The 23793-nt window shown below is 40.3% G+C and overlaps 3 protein-coding genes across 4 annotated transcripts; 2 read left to right on the top strand and 1 right to left on the bottom strand.

The window, feature by feature from the left end:
- Positions 1-900: 900 nt before the first annotated feature.
- polr3a (polymerase (RNA) III (DNA directed) polypeptide A) lies at positions 901-13350 on the top strand. Of its 2 annotated transcripts, XM_077626234.1 has the most exons (32): positions 901-1265; positions 1744-1879; positions 1962-2099; positions 2180-2351; positions 2414-2568; positions 2644-2883; positions 2970-3132; positions 3208-3344; positions 3416-3519; positions 3591-3732; positions 4576-4716; positions 4796-4865; positions 4984-5111; positions 5189-5327; positions 5794-5958; positions 6038-6210; positions 7005-7116; positions 7305-7423; positions 7499-7636; positions 7779-7949; positions 8491-8604; positions 8817-8852; positions 9254-9340; positions 9433-9515; positions 9583-9753; positions 9852-9945; positions 10047-10139; positions 10301-10465; positions 11399-11563; positions 11640-11771; positions 12620-12752; positions 12921-13350. In XM_077626234.1, the coding sequence occupies exons 1-32, from the start codon at positions 1222-1224 to the stop codon at positions 13067-13069; spliced, it is 4209 nt and encodes a 1402-aa protein (XP_077482360.1). In that variant the 5' UTR covers positions 901-1221; the 3' UTR covers positions 13070-13350. The 2 variants fall into 2 exon arrangements, with proteins under 2 accessions (XP_077482360.1, XP_077482361.1); XM_077626235.1 differs by lacking the exon at positions 8817-8852 and having other exon boundaries at positions 902-1265.
- A 401-nt stretch (positions 13351-13751) lies between these two features.
- On the bottom strand, positions 13752-17754 carry qrfprb (pyroglutamylated RFamide peptide receptor b). Its single transcript, XM_077626237.1, has 6 exons — positions 17138-17754; positions 16489-16647; positions 16333-16394; positions 15385-15620; positions 14680-14777; positions 13752-14573 (listed from the first exon to the last, which is right to left on the bottom strand). The coding sequence occupies exons 1-6, from the start codon at positions 17511-17513 to the stop codon at positions 14200-14202; spliced, it is 1305 nt and encodes a 434-aa protein (XP_077482363.1). The 5' UTR covers positions 17514-17754; the 3' UTR covers positions 13752-14199.
- Positions 17755-19586: 1832 nt separating this feature from the next.
- tbata (thymus, brain and testes associated) lies at positions 19587-23335 on the top strand. The gene is made up of 8 exons (XM_077626492.1): positions 19587-20034; positions 20863-21027; positions 21096-21178; positions 21527-21664; positions 21796-21877; positions 22602-22731; positions 22811-22842; positions 23047-23335. Exons 1-8 carry the CDS (start codon positions 19704-19706, stop codon positions 23130-23132), a joined length of 1047 nt encoding a protein of 348 aa, XP_077482618.1. The 5' UTR covers positions 19587-19703; the 3' UTR covers positions 23133-23335.
- Positions 23336-23793: the final 458 nt, after the last annotated feature.

Below are 23793 nucleotides of genomic sequence, written 5' to 3'. Positions count from 1 at the left end.
ATTGGTCTTGTTAATTACACAAAGATAGCTACAGCATTGATGGTCCATCGTCTTCTGGGATATTCCTCTTTTTCCTCATCATGTAATGCCTGGATCTGGGCATTGCATTGTATTAACTTGATGAAATGGATCAAATTTGTTCAGATTGTTTACCTTTTCTGAAAATTCCTTTATCCTCTCCTGAAGAAAATGGGATTAGATCCAAATTGTTTCCAAAAGGAATATTGTAAACAAAATGGTGTGCAGAAATGTTTGTAGGTAATCTTTGTGTGCATTTTTTTAACTAATCTGTTTTTTTTCTCTATTAAGTCAAGTCTACAGTATTTTGACTTCTACATGCACACAACTACTCATATTCTTTGCTTTAAAAAGTCTGATCAATTCTGCATTGTGCATTCATTAATTAACAAGATTGTGTCGTTCTCTGTAAATCACTTTCTTTACAAAAACAGCCACAGTCCTGTTATACTTTGTCCTTTCATTTATGGAGTCTGAATTTTTAATGAACATTACACTCTACCATTGAGAATTGTTTTGAGTATATACATACCTTGACCATGATTGAATCGTTATGTACGTATTTCACCGGTTTGTACAAGCCCTATAAGATCTTTGATGGAGGAGGATCCAACAGCTGTCGTGAAATGTGTTTTAATTGGCATTTTGCATTATATGGTGGCGAGATGGAATATTGCAATCACGTGACACGTCACGTGACTATTCAATATAGTAAATGCATATAAACATAGAGTATTTGTACGTTATCTTTTTTATTTATTTAAACTTTTAAATTGTGTATATTTGTTGATATCAAACAACATATATTGTGCAACAACGGAGAAACATAAACATATGTGTGTAAAAAAAAAAGAGTTATGCTGCGTTCAGGAGTAATTGAACGTAATAGAACCGTGTCTTTTTTTATTCCTTAGGTTGTCTTTGGATGCTAGACGTTAGATTAAACCATGACCAAGATACTATAAAATAGAAAAAAACATTTCAGAGACGGTTTATTTTTTAAGCATCATGAACAAGACTGCATTTGGGCAAATAACATTTGGACATTGAACTCACCAACAACGTGCATAGTAGTGTGTGTTTGCTACGGTAGCTCGTTCAAACACGGAGATGTAAACTTAGATCGCCATTCATTCATCTGATGCGAGTGAAAACAAAATCGATCTTTCTCTTAAGTCTTGCGTAGAGCAAAGAACTGCAAAAATGGTGAAGGAGCAGTTCAGAGAGACAGATGTGGCCAAGAAAATGTGAGTAGCTTGCTAGCATTACTTACCTCGCTGGCTAAAGCTAACACCAATGACAGTTTGTGTTTATGTTTTTATTTTTGCCTGATATGCTCTTTGATGATCGAAATGAACCGCAATACTTCCCGATGAGACAGAAATTGATGCAATCCATCCTCAATAATAACACTTTCTTTATTAAAGTGTGATTATTGAGGATAGATTGCATCCATTTCTGTCTTCTGTACTTTCTAACACTTGGGAAGTGTTCGATTCAAGTCCCTTTTTTAGAAGCGATCTCTTAGTTGAAATTGATTGGACATCTATTGCCGTCAATGGCATTAACGCACCATTTTTAGATTTCTTACACCATCAGTAAATACCTCATCTATTAAAGAGTCTAAAAAAGCAACAGCAGGATCATTTAATCACAGCATACATGTGACAGTGTTTATGTTTTTATTGTAAAAATAAGTAATATTTTAACATTTTATTTGAACAGAAGCCACATTTGCTTCGGCATGAAATCCGCTGAACAAATGCGTCAGCAGGCCCATATTCAGGTGGTCAGCAAGAATCTATACAGCCAAGATACCAAACACTCGCCATTGCCTTATGGAGTATTGGATCACCGTATGGTACGTAATGCTTCCTTCAAGTATTGCACTTTAGCTTCCTTTGTGTGTTAATAACAATAAGGTTGTTTTTTTGCACACGCAGGGGACCAGCGAGAAAGACCGACCATGTTTAACATGTGGGAAGAATCTGGCAGATTGTTTGGGTCACTATGGCTACCTGGATCTGGAACTACCGTGTTTTCACGTGGGCTACTTTAAAGCTATCATTGGAATTTTACAGGTAAGCGCGCTTACGAAAATATTCTTAACAAAGATGTTCCTTTTCTCTGCTTGTTTAAAAAAAGCTTTATTTTCCTCCAGATGATTTGCAAGACCTGCTCAAGCATCATGCTAACCAAAGAAGAGAAGCTCCAGTTCATGGAAATGTTGAAACGGCCCAACCTCCCCTATCTCCAGAAACGAGGCCTGAAGAAGAAGATCTCTGATAAATGCCGCAAAAAAACCATTTGCGTCAATTGTTCAGCGTTTAACGGTAAATAATATCTTGTCGCGAGTGATGTTGTTGCACGTTTCCATGTCGCTTTTGCTCCTCAGGAACGGTAAAGAAGTGTGGCCTGTTGAAGATCATCCACGAAAAGTACAAAACTACAAAGAAAGCGATAGAACCTTTCGTGTCCGAGTTCTTGCAATCCTTTGACACGGCCATCGAGCACAACAAACTTATGGAACCGCTTTTGCCGCGGGCGCAGGTGGCAACAACTTCCTTTTTTTCCAATCATATTTTTTCATATGCTGTACTGAAGATACTTGCATGTCGTTTATAGGAAAACCTCAACCCTCTGGTGGTCCTCAACATGTTCAAGCGCATCTCCCAAGAGGACGTGCCGCTGCTGCTGATGAATCCCGAATCGGGGAAACCGGCCGACCTCATCCTCACCCGACTTCTCGTGCCCCCGCTGTGCATCCGGCCCTCGGTGGTCAGCGACCTCAAGTCGGGCACCAACGAGGACGACCTCACCATGAAGCTCACTGAGATCATCTTCCTCAATGACGTCATCAAAAAGGTTTCATTTAAAAAGGCCATGAAAAATGGCTAATATCATGTTTGAGCATAGTGACAATACACCAGAATTAAACTCTCATCCTCCAGCATCGCATGACTGGTGCCAAGACGCAGATGATCATGGAGGACTGGGACTTCCTCCAGCTGCAGTGCGCGCTGTACATCAACAGCGAGCTTTCTGGCATCCCGCTCAACATGGCGCCCAAGAAATGGACAAGAGGCTTTGTGCAGAGACTTAAGGGCAAGCAAGGTATGCCACGGGTATTCACTTAAAATTAACTTCGTGGACCTTTACTTTTTACTTACTTTGAGCTTTGATGAGCAGGTCGATTTAGAGGAAACCTGTCAGGCAAAAGAGTGGACTTTTCCGGCAGAACCGTCATCTCCCCTGACCCAAATCTAAGGATTGACGAAGTGGCCGTACCGGTGCATGTTGCCAAAATCCTGACTTATCCAGAGAGGGTAAGCTCGCTGTCATTCATTTTGGCATTTCACTGCTCTCGTTTGGTAAATTTCTAACCGCGTCCTGACAGGTAAACAAAGCCAACCTGGAGCTCATGAGAAAATTAGTCCGCAATGGTCCGGACATTCACCCTGGTGCTAATTTTATAGAGAATCGTCAAAATAAAATAAAAAGGTAATGCGAGCGAGACATCAACCCTTTTTTTAAAATTTAAATTTCCTTCGAGTAACATGTTTTTTTGGTAGGTTCTTAAAATACGGCAACCGAGAGAAGTCAGCTCAGGAACTCCGCTTTGGCGATGTGGTGGAAAGACACATGATCGATGGAGACATCGTTCTTTTCAACCGACAACCTTCACTGCACAAGCTCAGCATCATGGCTCACATTGTAAGTTTGTGTTTTTTTTCCTCTTTACAGTTGACCAAATGGCCGTGACCTCGAGTTTTACCTCAAAAACAAAACCCAAATGAAGCTCCTCCCGAAGCTCAACATTGGTGCTTACCTCCAAAGTGCCACCAGATAGCGCCATCTTATCAAAATGAGAATAAAAGCAGTCAATTCAATTGCTTTTAGGAATGTCTTTGCTGTGTGTAAATAACTGGTGCATTTTTTCAAAGAATAACTGAGGGCAAATACCCACCAATAATGGGCGAATAGACAAATTTGCAAATGCAAATATGGTCAATAGTTGAATGCCCTTAAGAAAGTTTTATATCTAAAATGGGCCTCCCCAGGTCATGATTTTCAAAGGTTCTTGTGTATCAATGTTAACTAATTAATAGGTTGGACTTTTTTCATTGTTGGTCTGGGCCTACTACCTTCTTTTTTTTTTCTATCTGACCACTGACAGCTTGTTATGTTGTTTTTCTTTATATACTATAGTTATTAGGAAAAGGGTTATGTTAACAGATGCCTATTTAAAAGTAAAATTTTATCTTGGAATGTGTGCAGAGACCATGTAAAAAAAAATGCAAACGCACGCTGTGGTAAATTGCAGCAAACTCTTATTCATTGACTGTGTGATAAATGTACTTTTTGCATATCGTGAAGGAATTGCTATGCGGATTGAGCCTCGGAGGGTTGATTAATCTCAGGCCTGATGAATTACATTCTGTAATTGTGGAATGATTGTCGCCAGTAGTTTCTGAGTTTGCCATTATAGAGAGCAGAGTAGTCTCATTTCATTTTGAACGTGTTATTCCGCAGTTTTAAAATATGTTACATTCTCAGGCCCGAGTCAAGCCTCACAGAACTTTCCGTTTCAACGAATGCGTGTGCACGCCCTACAATGCCGACTTCGACGGTGACGAAATGAACCTCCACCTTCCTCAGACTGAAGAGGCCAAAGCTGAGGCGCTCGTCCTAATGGGGGTACGTAAATATAGCGCTGTTAATGGGGTTTAATTTCCTCTCTAATTCTTTTCATTGTGGGGACATGTGTTTCCCTCAGACAAAAGCAAATCTCGTGACACCGAGAAATGGCGAGCCGCTGATTGCTGCTATTCAAGATTTTCTAACAGGTAAATAGGCTCTGTTACAATGTGCATGTCCATTTAACTTATCATACTTTGAAAGGTTTATTATTAGGAAGGTATTGAAAATACGTAAATAGTTGAATTACATGTTTCCACCTCTCAGCGGGTTACCTCCTGACACTGAAGGACACCTTTTTTGACCGTTCCAAAGCCTGTCAAATCATCGCTTCCATTCTTGTTGGCATTGACGAAAAAGTCAAGATTGCGCTCCCTCACCCATCTATCATGAAGGTACTCAAAAGTTTTCAACTTAGTATTTACCAATGTGTTACCACACTGCTAATTTCTTTGTACGTGGTGGCCTTCAGCCCATGGCTCTGTGGACGGGTAAGCAGATTTTCAGCCTCATCTTGAAGCCAAGTAAAGAAAGTCCCGTCAAGGCCAACCTGCGTACGAAGGGCAAACAGTACTGCGGGAAAGGAGAGGACCTCTGCCACAATGACTCTTGTAAGTATCAAGTTGGGCAATAATGAAATTAAAAAAGAAAAAAGGAAAAAAGTTCAGTTTTTTGTGTTTAAACTCACTGCTATTGACGATGAGCAGGGGAAATGAATGCATTTGAGTAAAATCCTTGATTCCCTTGACCTTTTAAACTATTCATGATGTGCATAATACATGATAAATAGATGTGCAGTTCCAAACTCCTATCAATGATAGTGCTACTCAATAGAAAACAAATCAAAAGCAAAATGAGAAATTCTATTAAATATCAAATTTTACCAACCCTTTTTGAACAAATCACATTTTTTACAAAAGAAAAAGAAAAGTGACATTGAAAAAGTCTAATACTGAGATTTATAAATGAGAATACTAAAAAATAGACACCCAATGAGTTGAATTCGACTATGGTGACTGTGAAGCCCTTGAATTTTACCCCCTTTTTACTGGTTTTATTTTTGTCAATCCTCTCCAGACGTGGTAATCCACAACAGTGAGCTAATGTGTGGCAGCATGGATAAAAGCACCTTAGGCTCAGGCTCCAAGAACAACATCTTCTACATCCTACTGAGAGACTGGGGACAGCTAGAGGCGGCCAACGCCATGTCCCGCCTGGCGCGACTCGCCCCCGCGTATCTTTGTACGTCATTACCACCCTCCAGGAGAGTCGAGAGCTTTTTCATCTGAAATTGAACTTTTGTTTTTCCTATCACTTCCAGCTAACCGAGGCTTTTCAATCGGGATCGGGGACGTCACGCCTGGCCAGGGTTTGCTGAAAGCCAAGCAGGACCTGCTGGATGAAGGCTACCACAAATGTGACGAGTACATTGAGGCCCTGCAGACAGGCAAGCTGCAACAGCAGCCTGGATGCACAGCTGAAGAGACTCTTGAGGTATACTATATAGTATATGAAATAAGTAGCTATCTTATCTTGACACATGGAGGACAGTCCCCAATATTCAAAATCAAGAAGTCTCAAGCAGCGTGTGCGATCGTTTGGTCGCCGGTCGTTTGGTCGCCGGACTTTTGGTCGCGGTCTTTTGGTCGCCCGGACCCAAACAACGGGCGACCAAAAGACGGGCGACAAAACAAGTTAAAACAACACGGCCTATGCATCAATAAAAGCCAACAATGGCCATGAGCAGTTTCACTGAGCCGACGTGTATAAGAGTTTGTATGTACATGCGTTGTCCCTTTAAGAAGGTAGGTGAGTCAGGGTCTTAACAAGTTCTCCAACAAAACACAATAAAAGTATGGGAAATTTTGAGCTTTTCTTTAGCCTAATAATTACTAGGGCATTAAGTATGACTAAATAGTCATTTGCAGTTTGTATTTAGGGAATTTGAGCAACGATTTAAATGGTAATTATCACTTACCTTCGGGGCGACCAAACGACCGAGTACCCTCAAGCAGACAGGCTGACCTTGAGAACATTTCATATTGAGTGAATCAAACTATTACACTGTTCCACCATAATGCTGAGGTTTATGGGCTGTTTCCTGCAGCCTTTGTCGGCCACCAGCTTTTACAAATGAATGGCTCTTATTTTCTCTGCTTTACTCAATGGTCAGCGTTGACATTTACATACTTTGGGTACTGAGAGTGTGAACACAATCAAATAGAGCAAAACATTCGTTTTCTTTTTGTGTTTGAAAAATGTGAGAATGTATTTTTTTTTGTCAACAGGCACTCATCCTGAGAGAACTGTCGGTCATCAGAGATCGCGCCGGCAGTGCCTGCCTCAGAGAGTTGGACAAGAGCAACAGTCCTTTGATTATGGCTTTGTGTGGTTCCAAAGGCAAGTGGCAAAAAAAAATCATGTGATTATCTTGAAGCAATGTGTGGAATGAAGGCTTCCTGCGTATTACCTATTGGAGGAAAACAAGCTTGTTGTTTCCTTAACTCCGTTAGACCCAATACAAAAAGAGCGTTTCTTCTTTGTCTTACATGTGAGACATTAATTCCTCCTTTTTGTGCTGTACACAGGATCTTTTATTAATATCTCTCAAATGATTGCATGCGTGGGCCAGCAAGCCATAAGTGGCTCTCGAGTACCTGATGGTTTTGAAAATCGTTCCCTGCCTCACTTTGAAAAGCACTCCAAAGTAAGTTCAAACAATAAACATGACTATTACTTGTTTTTCTTTCCTTGCTAAGAAAGCTTTTTTCTATCTCCACAGCTGCCTGCCGCAAAAGGGTTCGTGGCGGACAGCTTCTATTCCGGCCTTACTCCCACCGAGTTCTTTTTCCATACGATGGCCGGTCGTGAGGGTTTGGTTGATACGGCCGTGAAAACAGCTGAGACTGGCTACATGCAGGTAACCTTGCAAGTTTTCATAGCGATTAGTTTAAAAAATGGTTTCTCTCGTTGAAGTAACCTCAAGGGAGGATTCATTCATTGGAAACAGAGCGCCCCCTGTTATCTAATAAACCCCAAAGTAACCATTTGTCTTTGGACAGCGGCGTTTGGTGAAATCCCTAGAAGATCTGTGCTCCCAGTACGACCTCACCGTACGAAGCTCCACCGGCGACATCATCCAGTTCATCTACGGCGGCGACGGCTTGGACCCCGCCGACATGGAGGGCAAGGACGAGCCGCTGGAGTTCAAGCGGGTTCTGGACAACATTCGGGTAAATGTGGCCTCTTTCGCCTACATAATTAGTGCAAACTAGGGGCGGCAAAAACAATATTTTGATAGTTCTTTGAGGATTAGTCATCAAATGAAGCGCTATATACACTTCTACGATTCTGTGTAATTGACTTTAAAATGAAGGCAGACCGTGTTTTTCACACAATTTTGAATAAAAACCACTTATTAATAACCTCCTTTCTCAGTTGCCTTTGTACCACACTGCTGTAGAGTGTGGTAATTGACTTTTATGCACTTGAGTTAGCTAACAACAGCAGATGACAACCACCACTCTTGCCAGCGTGTACTGATATCTCATTTAAGGACCACTTTACTATTGTTACGCTAAATATGGGCGGTTTGAGAAACGGCAATTTGGAGTGTTAGTGCGCTGTGAATAGATGTAGTAAAAGCAATGTATGTCCTTGTACAGAATTGGTGCCATTTTAAGAGTAGTCGTTGTTTGAAACTCTTTCATTCTAAGCTGCTTTAAATACAATTTCTACTTTAAGTGTTAATTAGGCTATGCTTTGTCCCCACAGGCGGTAAATCCGTGTTCAGACGAGCCCACGCTCAGCCCGGGCGAGCTGGTTCTGGCTTCAGACGCTATCATGAAGAAAACTGACTTTTTGTGCTGCAGGGACAGCTTTTTGGAGGTACACACATCTACTATTAAAGATGGTTTTAATAAAGAATTGACATAATATTCAGGTAAGGGGAATTGGAAAATAAATGTGGAAAGGGAAAGGTTTCATTTTCTTGCACTTTCCAAAATAAGTTAATATCATTTCTATCCCACTTGAAATAATTCAAAATATTTCATAACATGGATGATTACATAGTAATTCCTGTTGAACTTTTTGTGTAGGCGCTAACTGAGACCGGCTCAGAGAAGTACCTGGAGGTATAGTGATAGAGCATGTTGGGAAGTGAATGGAGAATGGACTGTCATTGTTCTTATTATTTTTTTAAACATGGCCTCATCATTTTAAACCAGTGATTCCCAAAGTGTGGTCCATGAATGAATCACTCACTGCTTGAGTGCAGTTCAGTTGTATTTCACTTTTAACATAACTGTAAACATTTCCGTAAATTTAAACATGCGTGTAAAACATTTTAATTGCATTACAGTTAAACAGTAGCATCTAACGTTATGGTTACCCCGCAACAAAACTTGATTTTCCTAAAATTCCTAACGCATGGCTTACCCTGCTGGTTGGTTGTGTTGTGTCTTTACGATTGCATGTAATTCAATCTCTTCCCCTATGGCTTTTTTCTAAAATACTCTCCTGACTTCACCTGCAGGAAATTAGGAAATTCATCAAAGGCGTATCTGAGAGGATCAAGAAAACTAGAGATAAATACGGCATCAACGACAATGGCACCAGCGAGGTAAATCCGGCGCACGTATGCGGAGGTCTCAAGTCTAAATGATGCGTCATATTCAACAGAAATTATTTTCTCCCTTTTTGGACTTCTCCCAGCCTAAAGTTCTTTATCAGCTGGACCGTGTAACCCCCACGCAGCTAAAGAAGTTTCTGGAAACCTGCAGGGACAAATATATGAGGTGGCGAAGACGCCAGAGCCTGCATTTGGTTTGACACTATGTCACAACTTTGCCGGTCTTTCTGCAGAGCTCAAATGGAGCCGGGTTCAGCAGTGGGAGCCCTTTGCGCCCAGAGTATTGGAGAACCCGGCACTCAGATGACCCTGAAAACCTTCCACTTTGCCGGAGTGGCATCCATGAACATCACTCTTGGCGTGCCTCGCATCAAGGAGATCATCAATGCTTCCAAGAATATCAGGTTAAATGGAGTGACTTTGGAAGTAGTGACAATTGTCAGAGTGGAGTACTTTTTCTAACAGGCTGGATTTGTAATTTCACTTCTTATTTACCACCCAGTACGCCGATCATCACCGCCCATTTAGACGTGGAGGACGACTCCGACTTTGGCCGGCTGGTAAAGGGAAGAATTGAGAAAACACTCCTGGGCGAGGTGTGTAAAAGCTGCCACTTATCTTAAAGTAGAAAATCAAAATGGATGGCATGCACCTCTGCACCAGCCGATTGAAACATCAAATGCTTTTTCCTTGGCAGATTTCCGAGTACATCGAAGAGGTTTTTCTGCCTGATGACTGCTTCATTTTGGTCAAACTGTCCCTGGAACGAATAAGGCTGCTGCGGTTGGAGGTAAAACAAATTTTATTCTTCATCCAGAACACACATGTACGTACACTATTCTCGAAAAGGCCGCGGTGGGTGTGTGTTTTCGTTCCAACTTACAAGAGAAAATCCTTGAAATGTCAGACGACGGGCTCTTCTTTGACTTTTAAATGCCTTCTCATTCTCAGGTGAACGCCGAGACGGTGCGTTATTCCATCTGTATGTCAAAGCTGCGGGTGAAACCGGGGGACATTGCCGTGCATGGCGAAGCCGTGGTGTGTGTGTCCCCCAAGGAAAACAACAAAAGCTCCATGTACTATGTGATGCAGTCCCTGAAGGGAGAGCTTCCAAAGGTAATAATCCACTATATGTGCTAGTGAGAAAGATGGACAGGAGAAGATGAAACGCTTGAAGACTATAGGAAGGCTGTCGGTGAAAAGTCTTCTCTTCACGCTAATCTCACAAGATTGGGTGTCATCCCTATCGGTTATCTTTTTATACCTTGTGATCGGTTGAATGGCAGCTATGCAGGCGTTTCAAAGTTTCAATTTTAACATATTTAAAACCACTTTCTTAAAGATTTTCTTTATATTATATATTAAGCTAATTCAGACAAACCAGTGCTTTGGGATTGCTATCTTTTTGGGCGTAATCACATACCTGTCAACCTCTGCCGATAACTGCCCTTATAAATGATTATGATTCCCCTTACGAACCCCCAAAAAAACCTTATAAACACCGTACGACTCGTACGGTGTTTGTAAGGTTTTTTGGGGGGTTTGTAAGGGGAATCATAATCATTTATAAGGGCAGTTATCGGCAGAGGTTGACAGGTATGTAATCATACACTTGAAATATATCTTTACATAGGAAAAAAGACTATTATTACATTGTATCCATTGATCCATTTTCTCATTTTAAGCGTTTGTTCTCCCCATTTTTTATTTCAATACACTATTCAATGTCCGCCTTCTTTCTCCTCGATACTAATTACGTGCTGCTGCGTTTAATTAATTTGATTCAAAGGCAATCAGAGGGAGAGTTTTACTTGTATTTTTTCATCCAAACCATTTTTGCACTAACTACTCTTTTATATTCATTGAGAAAGGTAATCTCCATATTGAGGTTTTTTAAAATCACATTTTAAGCCCAATTTATTCCTCTTTTGGTCAAAACAAGGTTATTTCTATTGATTATGACGTCGCTGGCGAAGCTTGACAATAGAATGAGTTGCACAGTATAATTTGGACAAAGCTATATGAACTAAAACTTTACTCATCTCCAAGGTGGTGGTTCAAGGTATACCTCAGGTGGCCCGCGCCGTCATCCACATCGATGAGCAGAGCGGCAAGAACAAGTACAAATTGCTGGTGGAGGGTGACAACATGCGGGCTGTCATGGCAACCCACGGCGTCAATGGAAGCAGGACGACTTCCAATAACACTTACGAGGTATGAATGAAAGGAAAAGGAAACCATTCTGAGTATCACATTGCCCCCCCCCGTGTCATCCCGTTATTTTTCACAGGTGGAGAAGACGTTGGGCATTGAGGCGGCCAGGTCGACCATCATCAATGAGATCCAGTACACAATGGTCAACCACGGGATGAGCATCGACCGACGTCACGTTATGCTTCTCGCTGACCTCATGTCTTACAAGGTGCCATCTCTATTGATTGTTTTATATCAAGATAAAGCTTTTGGGCTGGTGTTTTCTTATTTGTTGCTCCGTGCGTAAGTCCTTTAGTTTCATCGTGAAATTTCATTTTGCTAGCAGGCGCCTGTAAATGGTTTGAATGTAAAAGCAGCATAGCTTTTAATTAGACGATTAAGAGTTGAATCTTATCTTGTCATATCAATATTAAAAGTGAAATGCCAACGTGGATGTCGGATGAGACAGTTTAGGAGAGAGAAAAGCCAAGATGGAAGTCGCATAAGACAGTTTAGACCAGGGGTGTCAGACTCGGGTTGGTTCGCGGGCCGCTTTAACGTCAACTTCATTTCACGTGGGCCGGACCATTTTAGATATAATATTTAGATTTTTTTTTTATAAATGGATTAAAAGAACTGGATTAAAAGCCCTGAATATTTAGTTTTTTTATAGATCTAAAACAATGTTTATTTTAGCTTTTTTATATATTTTTAGATTTTACAAAATGATTTTTGAACTAAAAACACAGAGAAAATTGCTTAAAAAATGCAATTATTGATTTAAAAGGGGGAAAATCCGGACATTTAATATACATCTATACTCTTCATTTTAATTTGATCCTAAAACAGAAAGTCGGCACTCATGATTTACTTTCCCGGGCCACACAAAATGATGCGGCGGGCCAGATTTGGCCCCCGGGCCGCCACTTTGACACATGCGGTTTAGACACTTTAAATACTATTTGTATAGTAATGGGGATGAACAGATATGTGTTGTGGGTATCCTAAAGTTTGTGTCACAATAATGTGGGAACGAGTGTATTAATGGACAATGCATCCTTTTGGAAAAAAATACAGGGGGAGATTCTTGGAATCACTCGGTTTGGTTTGGCCAAAATGAAGGAGAGCGTCCTCATGCTGGCGTCCTTTGAGAAAACAGCCGACCACCTCTTCGATGCCGCCTACTTTGGTCAGAAGGACACAGTCTGCGGTAAAGCCTTTCTTGATTTCTTTATTTACATCCATTAGATTGAGGTGCTTGATTAGTTCACACAGAATAGACAGTGCCTGGATATGAAGTCCTTGCCGCACTGACGAAAATATCATTTGTCATCATCTGTATTGTTCATTATCTCACATCACATCTTTCCATTTCTAGGCGTGTCTGAGTGCATCATCATGGGCATTCCAATGAACATCGGCACGGGCTTATTTAAACTCCTGCACAAGACGGAAAGGGACCCGTCCCCAGCGAAAAGGCCGCTGCTGTTTGATAATTCTGATTTTCATATTCCTCTCTTCACGTAACAGCAGGGGAATATAGACATTCGATAACAATTCAATATGGAAGTGCCTGACTACATCATGTCTTTTCTCTGAAGGTGCTTGGACTCGTACGGGCATTTCAGGAAGAAAAGTGCTTTTTGTTAGTTTATATATTTATATATGAGAGGAAATGTTGTGCCAGGATGATTTTTTTTCTGTTTTTGACAATCCCCGAAATGCGTGGGCACTACAACATTTGTTAGGGCTTGGTTTCTATTTAATTTGAATGGAATCTTCAAATCAATTTGTCACAAAGTGGTAGAATTAGCTTCATTTGTTTTCAAAAGGAATTAAATGCTTGGATGTTCCACTCCAAATTTCAAAACAAATTCTTTTTTTTAAAGCTCATTTGTGTAATTGTGTAAGTGAAATAAATCACTCTCAGAAAATGCCTTCAAGTATGCTAGACACTTTTAAATCACGGTCACACTTACCCATGCTAGATGGAAGATTATAAAAGAAAAATTGTCTTTGGTATTTCTGTCTCACTAGTCTGTCCTTTTAACTTAATTGATTCTTTAAGTTGAGGCCCAAATGACACAGAAACTCAGTTTCAAAATAGATCATTTTAATACATTAGTGACATTTACCACAAAAAAATGGACAAACAGTGACAAGTGTTCAGCTCTTTGTATCATTACAAATAAAGATTGGACTGATCTGATCCAGCCTCGGGTTCCAATACCCGTTTAATTTGTTTATTAAGAAATACACATTAAACAAAGAGACTCATGACAAACATTGTAAAAAAAATCATAAATAAATAGACATCTGTTTAAAGAATACCAAGTAATAAATAGTCTTACAAGCAGATACTGAGTTTGCCTGCCAGAGATTTACTGGGGGGACTGTAAAACAGCAAAGTTGACAAATGTGACCCCTGAAACCTTTTTTTTCTTTTCATATCATAACAACCAAGAACGATGAAATACTATCACCTTTTGAGAAGAATATCTCGGCAACCATTGCCAGATTTAACCCTGCAGACTGCCAAAAGACTTGAAATGCCTTGCAGCCATGGTTTCTCTGGATGATGACTGATCCATCATGCCCTGTTTACAAAATTACCCATTTGTTGCAAAAGTCCTTTTCCAACTTTCATGGCTTGGAACTCATGTTTCTTGGAAGTTGACCACAAGCTCGGTTTGAACAGTGGAAAGCTTTTCCCTGCCTTCCTCGTGGGAGCTCTCGCCACGCGACGGGCCTTTGTTGGCCGCGCTCGACCGTGGGCCATCGCCCGTGTCCAACTCCAGGAAGGCCTCTCTGGTTTGGGGTTTGATGAACTGTACGGGCGGGGCCTGGAAATCCCGGTTCTTCTCCAGCTTTCGCATGCATTGCGAGAGTGCCGTCACGCAGCTCTTCTTGAAGTTCTCGTTCATGAAGGCGTAGACGATAGCATTGTTGAAGCTGTTGAAGAAGCCAATGGCCTGCACGATAGCAATGATCATGTTGAGTGTCACGCCGTCGTATTTGCTCTCCAAATCGTCTAAAGGGAAGGCAGACAAAGTTGGGATTCAAACGTCGCGGATACGTACCACAAATGGCATAACATTTCAAGGTGTTTGTTTGCGTTCAGCTTTTTTTTTTTTTACAATATTCAAAGAGCATGTGGACTGTGTGGAAAGGTGCCCAGCAAACGGTAAATAGCAGCACAATGATAACCATCATCTTGACTGCTCTCTTCTTTTTCCTGCAGAAAAGATAAAAGCACACCTTGAATTGAGGATTTTTCTTTTTTTCATTATGCTATAGTAAATAGAGTTTATTATTTTAAAAAAAAGATACAAGGATATCAGAGAATTCCCTTGTTGACACCATTAACAAAATAATTTTATGATTGAAGACATTTGAACACTGTTCTATATTATTAATAAATATACCGTATTGTCTGGACTATGAGTCACGCCCTTTTCCCTTGTTTGGCTAGGCCTGTGACTAATACTCAAGTGTGATTTATTATTTTTCTCTCTCTGAACACCAACAGCCTTTTCTACTCATTTTAAGGCTATGCTTATCTAGAAGAATTGATGAAATAAATAAAAATAGGCCGCCCGAAAATGCGACCTCTTTGGCCTCTTCTTCATGGATTCTTTGGCTGCTAAGACTTATACTCAGGTGCGCCTTATGATCCGAACAATACGGTAATTACATTTGAAATTATAAGCATTCTTGACTTGATGCAAATTTATATTCAAATTGTCATTGGACAAAAATATGCAAACTTTGACCTGTCAAGCACACGGTCACTAATGTTTGCCGTTGCACGATTGGACATTTAGCACCATGTAATGACCTACCTGTCCATCTTGACGAGCTCCCGGTGATTCATGGTGTTGAGAACTGAGGAGTCGCCCACCCTTTTACGGATCCACAGCTCAAAGGCAATGCGGGTGTAGAGAAAGAGCATGGTGGCGAGTGGCAGCAGGAACAATGCCACCATGATGAAAGTGGTGTAGGCCTGCCGGTCACTCACGGAGCGCCAGATCTCCTGGCAGCAAACATGGTGGTTGTCGTACACAAAATCATACTTGACCTGAGCAAGAAAATGAAGCGACGGTGGCTTTAATACTCAAACAGATTTGAACGCAATACGCTATTCAAAGATGGGTGACTTTTAAATGTCAGGTGTTAGTGATGCATCTAGCTTGGATTTTGATCAAATGTTTAATTTAGTCAATAATTTCTTTAAATGGGGAGCATTTGGCAAAATGTGTGCTTGAAATGACTCAAAACATTTTTCTACGACCTCTTTTATTTGTTTGTAAGTTGATAGTTTTGTTGCAATGCTGTATTTCTAATTCTCATCCAGTTTCAGGAACGCCTTGAGTCATCTGGGCATAATTTTTGAGTTATTATTTAATTTGAATAATTTCTGTCCAAAAACAATGCAATAAACACTCGTGTAACATTCTCAGCTATGTTGAACTCTTGTATTGCTTTGTGACTAAGCTTTTGTGTGAATATATTAACATAACTAAAAGCAGAACCACAAATGATTGTGTCAGAAACATTCCCTGAATCTGATATTTGTAACTCATTAGCTGGCAACCAACTCTTTATGACAGTTAATGTGAGATGAAGAAACAAAAAACATGACCAAAATGTCAAATTCCTTATTATATGTAGGAGGTTTTCACAAAGGCAATGAATGACAAATTCAATGGGAGTCTGTTCATTTTGTGAAAGTTGTCAAGTAATTAGCAGCACTTGCTTTCTGCTTAATTGCATTCAAAGGAGTCACTCACAATTAGCTGCTGCACGAACAACATAGGCGAGCCCACGATCACCGAAGCAAGCCAGACCACCCCTGGGGCGTACCAGAAACGAAAACAACAACAAAAGAAAACTCTTGATTAAGTGGCTGTCTGTATAACGAGAACAATTTCTGGAGGGAAAATTACCAAGCATCGTGTACGCTCTCTTGGAGGTTGAATGCTGCCTAATTCGAAGCGGGAAAACAATGCCGAGGTATCTCTCGATGGCAATGCAGGTCATGGTCAGGATGCACGTCACCACCGCTGTGGTCTGCACGAAGGGAACCGTCTTGCAGACAAGCACGCCTGAAAGAGAAAACATCATTTAAGTCATTTAAAGCACAAAAACTCTTAAAGTCTATAAACCGTGTGGAAGTAATTTTCTGTAGTGGTGCTTTTGCAAATAATTGCTTTTCATTGAGCAGTTTCAAATTGGATAGAAAAAAAAATCATAGTTGTTTGTCTCCTAGGCTGGCAACCAATTCACCTCCCAGGAGAGGCTCCAGCACCCCCGTGAAGCTTAATGGAAAATGAACAAAGAAATTTTAAAAAATCTTATTCCAATTTACATTCCCAAAACCACTTTAGGTACATTACCAATCCAAAGCATGTTCTGGTACATATGTTTCTTTTTAAATCATGAAAATGCAAAATAGTCATGTAGACATGTTAAATAACAGGAAAATATTACATATTGCAACTTTTGGGGGAAAAGCACAAGACAGTATTTGGAGAGAAATGCTCTTCCAGAATGAATTATTGTCACAAAGTAAAAGTTGTTGTGCCACTTCATCACCTCCAAACCATTGCGAAGTGATGTTCTGCAGCAGTGTGAAAGGAACGCAGAAGAAGGTGATGAGCAGATCGCTGACGGCCAGCGAGCAGATGAAGATGTCGGTGGCGGTGTGCACGCCGCGCTTCTTCACCACCACAGAAATGACCAGACTGTTGCCGCCGAGCGCCAGCACAAAGATGAGCGCGTAGATGATGACAAAACCCGTCTTGGCTGCGCGCGGCAGTTCGGCCACGTACACCAGCGGCTGGATGTTGTAAGTGTTGATGAACTCTTGCCGGCTCAAGTTGTAGTACTGCAGCGTCTCCCGCAGCACCTCCGGCGTGATCTTGGGGACCGGCGAGGACCAGCGAGGGTCTGTAGAAGCCGCCGACATCATCACCTCCTCCTGAGGATGATGCTTGTGGATGAGAGTCGCTTGCCTGAGCGCAGGGAAACTGGCAGTGGGGCTTGTTAAGATGCCGCCGCCTGCTTCTATTCACTCCTTCTGGTCCAGGTATAAGTACTTGCTATTAACCTTGAATTTCAAGAGTCTCCACTCAAAAAGAAATATAGTAAAAAAGTATAATTTCCTCCTCTCCTCTCGCCGTTCCCTGTTTCTTTCCCGCCTTATCGCTCACTCTTTTTTCCTTCTCTTACATCCCTTTTGTTGCTTCTCTCTCTCTCTCTCTCTTGCTTCTCCTGCTTTTTTGAAAACATACTCTAACATCACACCCCACTATTCCCTTCCATTATCGGTGCACCTACAAAACTACATTGTGCAAAATCCAGTTCCAAACACTTGTTTTTTACGTTTTTTCCCCCCCTGGGTGAATAGCAGTAAACAGCAGAATCCACGTTAGGGGGTCATCAAAGTGGTACTTGGACTTTTGGTCGCCGGACTTTTGGTCGCCGGACGTTTGGTCGCCCGGAAGGTTATTGATAATTACCATTTAAATCGTTGCTCAAATTCCCTAAATACAAACTGCAAATTATTATTTAGTCATACTTAATGCCCTATTAATTATTAGGCTAAAGAAAAGCTCCAAATTTCCCGGACTTTTATTGTTTTTTGTTGGAGAACTTGTTAAGACCCTGACGGACGTAGCTTCTTAAAGGGACAACGCATGTACATACAAACTCTTATACACTCACACGTCCCCTCAGTGAAACTGCTCAGGGCCATTGTTGGCTTTTATTGATGCGTAGACCGTGTTGTTTTACCTTGTTTTGTCGCCAGTTGTTTGGGTCCAGTCGACCAAACGTCCGGTCACGCATCAAAGTCTTCAGCCCTGCAGGAGGCTAGTGCCAACAAACATCTTATTTATGTCTTAATGGAAATGTTACTGAAGGAAGTGTGTTCTGAACTCTGAGCAGAAGTTGATATCTGAACAAAGAGCACTGCCAGAATTTGGATCAAGAAACATGCTGAGTTCTAGAAAGTACGGGGTCCTGATTTTATTACAGTGACAATTTTAATGCGCTTATTCATCATTTTATTTTCTTGTTAATCATGAATGGCAACTTCAAGATGCTACCTACCATTGTGTTGTGTTGGGAGGTGTGTCCGGGATCCTTTGGCAACATCAATGAAGTCAATATTAACATCCGGTTCTCATCATTTCACTGGTCTTTGCACAGATGGTAGCATTTCCACAGCACAAAATGAGCCTTGAAGATTAACTGATTGTAATGGGAACATGATCAAAAACGTAAATTCGTTGATAATAACACTGACAACGCCGATGACATTTTCTGCCATTTTACATTGTTTTTGAAGTGCTTGCATTAAGATTGATGAACATGTCAATCACACAGTGTGAAATGATGGAAAGGGATAAGAATGAGTTAAGAAAGAGTGACATTGAATCAGTGAAATCTGTTGGGTTGGCCATTAGATATTTGTAGGTTGCTGGTTCGAATCCGGCTCAAAGGACCATTTCAATGTCAGGTTTGCCATTAGACTTTCACAAAAATATGCATAAATAAAGAGGAAAGGCACTCTTTTGGATTTTCACTTAAAAGGAGGATGACCTTTGAGGACAGCTCCCCAACTTTGTTGAAAGCAAGTATGATAATAATTATGTGCGCATAACAAAAGGTGAGAAAATTGTTCTTTAATAGCAAGGCCAAGCTTATACTTTGTTGCAGGTAAATTTATAATATAATGAAATGAAAATCCTGACAACTATTTTGTCCTCCCAGTCAAATTAGATTGGATATTCAGCATCATTCATGGCACCATTCATGGCACAGAAACATTAGCATTGTCCAAGTAGACCAAAATGTTCCGAATTGTCATTTTTATAAGCTACGGATTAACTATTAAATCTGCTTTTCGACGAATGAAAAAATAATAAGGAAAAGTTGAGGATTTAGTCTATTGGTAGTACATTTAGAAGCTGTTTTTTTCAATATTTTAAGACAAACAGATCTGAGTTTTTTTTCAAAGTGTAACAAATGACTTTCACCTCTGCTAATCACAGTGACTGCTTTGTTAATTTCGTTTCACTACAATTCAATGCGTTGCATTGACTCCATTGTCATCGTTGTGTACTTGTCATCAGTAAAGTAGCTGTGTGGAGACGTTATGTTCTGCTTCTGGTTTCTTAGCGACCGCCACAACATAATTCAGGTCAGATTGGTTTCCCCAGGTACAGGTACAGTAGCGGTGACCTATTTTGTTCCTTTTCATTTTTTTGCCTTCAACATAAAACGGGTGTCAAAACTCCCAAGCGCCCTTCCCAAAATCATGTCCGGTGAAAGGAGCTCGGGACCATCGAGGGGTTCTATCTGTCTTCCACCGGAGCGGAACGAGGCGACGCCGCTGACGTTAGGCACGCCGAGGTTCGGCGCTCTGAGCCACCACTCCTTCTTCTCCAGACACAACCCTCACCCGCATCGGGTGAGGCACATTCAAGGTGAGTACAAATAATGAACATCCAATGGACGTCTATCATTGTTATTGAGAGTGAATGAGAAAACCTTCTCTTACATAATACACGTGAAAGAAAGGTATTATGAACAAAGAATCAGCATCAAAAGCTGATTTTCTCTTAAAGTATTTATGCGGGCGAGGCACATTCAAGGTTAGTACAAATAATGAACATCCAATGGACGTCTATCATTGTTATTGAGAGTGAATGAGAAAAGAGTGACTTTTAACTCGTATTAGTTCTTGTCATTAGACTGTAAAATAACTATTCTAACCATGAAAATGATAGTTTTCTTGTACAAAACAGGAGTTCAAATAATCCATGTTGATGGGTCATTTCCCTGCAATTTGATTAAAATCCACTGGATTTTTTTTTTAATTATTAGAAGAATTTGAGTTATCCTATTCTTTCTCATTCACCTTTCCCCCTTCCATTGTTTAGCTGAAAAATGCTTTCCTTTTTATGTCTTCTTTTAGTAAAATAAGATTTTGAGTACTATAATGCTATTTGTCATTTAGCAAATGTCATATCAGTCATTTATCTGTTGTAGTATGGGATTATTTCTCCTATTTCTCGCAAAATGACATACAAAATTGTGACTTTCAATTTCCTTTCTGTTGTTCAAAACACATTTTGACATAACTGAGTCTCAGGAAACTTCCAAGAGCTCTAAAATTGGGAAAAAATGACTTTTAGTAGGTGTTGAGCTGTCACATAGTCTTGTCAGCTGGTTGAAGGTCGCTCAACTCAAGTAATAGAATGTGGATGTTATTATTTAATACATTTCTCGAATGTGTCCTCATCCTTGCTCAGGACTCAACGGTCGACCCGTTTGCATGGTGAGAGACGACTGGTTGGTCACCTCGTCGTTGTTTCCGCATCCGCTACTCAAGAGTCACGTCCAGGGGCCAGCCGCTGTCTCGCCATTGGCTTATGCGCCACACCAAACACAATACGGGTTCAACAGTAGCAAATCAGGTGAAAAGCTTAATACTAATGCTTTTTTAAAAAGCCTTTAAAGGTTGAATTTTCTTCTTTTTGGCCAGCATTGTTTTCTGAGGCTTGGAAGGATGAGTTAAAGGAGCTGGCAGCCAAAGTCAGTTTGGCGTCCCAAAAAGACAAAAAAGAAGTACGTAAGAAACATTAAACATTGTTCTTTTTTTTTCTAGAAATGCTTAATTTTAGGAATGCATTTTTTAAGGTTTTAATACTTTATTTTCAATGTGTGTGAAACAACTCCCAACCATACTTTCTTCCTCGCGTACAGCCTAAAATTAAAGAAAATTAACTAGACTAAACCCCTTTTTCTATAATTACATTAAATGTTTTTCTAAAAACAAATCTAGTTTCAGTTACATGTTTTAATTTAAAGAATTGTTTAAACCCTTTTCTTATTCCCTTCTTCAGTCTCTCTCTATATTTTTTCTGAGTATATAATTACTCCCGGACATAATAAAGTTTCCTAACTTTACCACAGGCCCAACTTTTGGACAAGCCCCCCCGACGCGAGACCCAATACTCGGCCCAAACCGGGAGACTCATCCCTCCGACCGCCACGTCTCAAACCCGTCGATCTCATTACCAACAGAAACCCTTGCATGATCAAGAACTTATGGTAATCATTTCTGACTAATCAAACAAAGGACCAGTACGATCCCTCCCCCCACCCAGTTCAAATGGACTCAAAGTCGGTAGAGAATGGTTTCAACAAAGTGCTTTTTGACATGTTACTTCTGCCTTTCACAGGTGCTGGAGCTGCTTTGTCAAATCCTTCAGACGGACTCATTATGGGCGGTCCAGCGGTGGCTATTACTGGCCGGCCACAGGGGTAACGCGCTTCATTCGCCATGGCAACAAAATAACTATCAATCAAAGTTGAATAGAACATTAGTTCTCAAAAGGGAACTTCAGCAAATTTACTAAACCCTTTGAATTCAAATAAGATCGGTTCTGTTTCAATTTCTTCCTTCAGTTTCAACCAGCTCATTAGCAGCTCATTAATAAAGCGATTTTAGCGATTTAGTTTGAAGCAGGGAGAGTCGTAAACAATTCATATTTTCAAATGTTATTCCTTGAGAGCCATACTCAGAATTTAAAAGTAAAAATATATTAAAATCTATGCATTTTTTGGTCCTTCCACTACTTTTAAAGTAAATAAAACTCTGAATTTCTTTGACATCATTGTTATGCTATTACTATCAATGAAAGAATGCATTCAAAATAGTCTAATGAAAAGTAAATAGAATTAAAGCAGGACTGGAGGTAGTGTCGATTCCTCAGTGCTGAAGTGATGCTCCTATTAGTGCGTTGGGTACTCTGCTCGCTTCCAGGGCTTTTAATCCAGTTCTTTTAATCCATTTATAATTAAAAAAAATCTAAATATTATATCTAAAATGGTCCAGCCCACGTGAAATCAAGTTGACGTTAAAGCGGCCCGCGAACCAACCCGAGTCTGACACCCTTGGTCTAAAGCAATGACGACAACTGAACTAATCTCGATCATAAAACCTATTTGTTTCCTGTCCGTGAAATAAATCCGGCATCACCTGCAGAGAAGGAAATGGTGACCAAGATGATCAAACAAGTGGATTTGACAACCCGCCGGCCAGCCAACCCGGACTACCTTCAGCCGTACGGCCCTCCGTCATTTCGCCCACACTTGAAAACATCGCAGAGCGCCAGGTAGGCCGACGTAAAGAATATTTCAATTGACTTGCACTCTTCGAGCCTTAAAATGTTTTTGTAACTCTGCTATCTCAAGGTCAAGTGGAACTTCCAGCTTTGACAAGCCAGGTAGGGGTCTTCATAATGAATATACATTATTATATAAGCCATTTTATGAAACTACACTGTGTAGCTTAGTGGTTTTTTTTCTTAATCTATCCCTTGCTTGTGTGCTGAATGTGAGCTGTCGAGGTGAACGTAACGTAACATTTGTGAAATAGCTTTTAGCGGGAGGGAATTGAATCGAATCCTTTTTGTTAATGTACTTGGCAGAAAGCAACGGGGATGCTGAGATCCTTGAAATCCACAGTGACCGTCAACAAGATGCAGAGGATAAGCCGCCACGTTGTTTCACTTGATGATGTATAGACTTGTAGAGCACCCATAGAAATATAGATGTTTTTAAAAGGTTTTACCTAAGCAAAGTTTGAGAATTTATTAGAAGAAAGAAACTTTTGATTGCGAGCATGTTATTGGATATAGACCATAAGCTGGTCGGCAAGATGCCCAATAAATATGGAAATAATGCAGTTGAGTGATAAAACTTTACTATGCATGGTCTTTTTTTAATGAAAAAAAGCCTTACTGTACGTGATAAACCTTTTTAAAATGAAAAATAGCCTTACTATACGTGGTCATTTTCATTGGTTTTTTGTTGTTTTTTGTTTTTTAGAAAAAAAGCCTTACTATACATGGTCTATTTAAAGAAAAAGCCTTACTATACATGTATTTTTCCCACGTAAAGGCCTTCCTGTATAACTTCTCACTAATTGCAAACAAATTAGCTGACGTGTTTCTTAAAGCTCGTTTCTTTCTCTTACATAATACACATGAAAGGTATTATGAACAAAGAATCAGCATCAAAAGCTGATTTTCTCTTAAAGTATTTATGTGCACTAATATTTCATAAAAAGCATAGACAGGTCTCTTTCATTTCAGAGTGAATAATGTTCAAGAAAATGGATAGAGCTTATAGCAAAGCATTTTCATATTTAATGTCTGTGGTATTTTTCTCATTTT

Source organism: Stigmatopora argus, chromosome 18 (genome assembly GCF_051989625.1).
Source record: "Stigmatopora argus isolate UIUO_Sarg chromosome 18, RoL_Sarg_1.0, whole genome shotgun sequence".
In the NCBI taxonomy this organism is placed as follows: Eukaryota; Metazoa; Chordata; class Actinopteri; order Syngnathiformes; family Syngnathidae; genus Stigmatopora; species Stigmatopora argus.
This window is presented reverse-complemented; position numbering and strand designations above follow the sequence as displayed.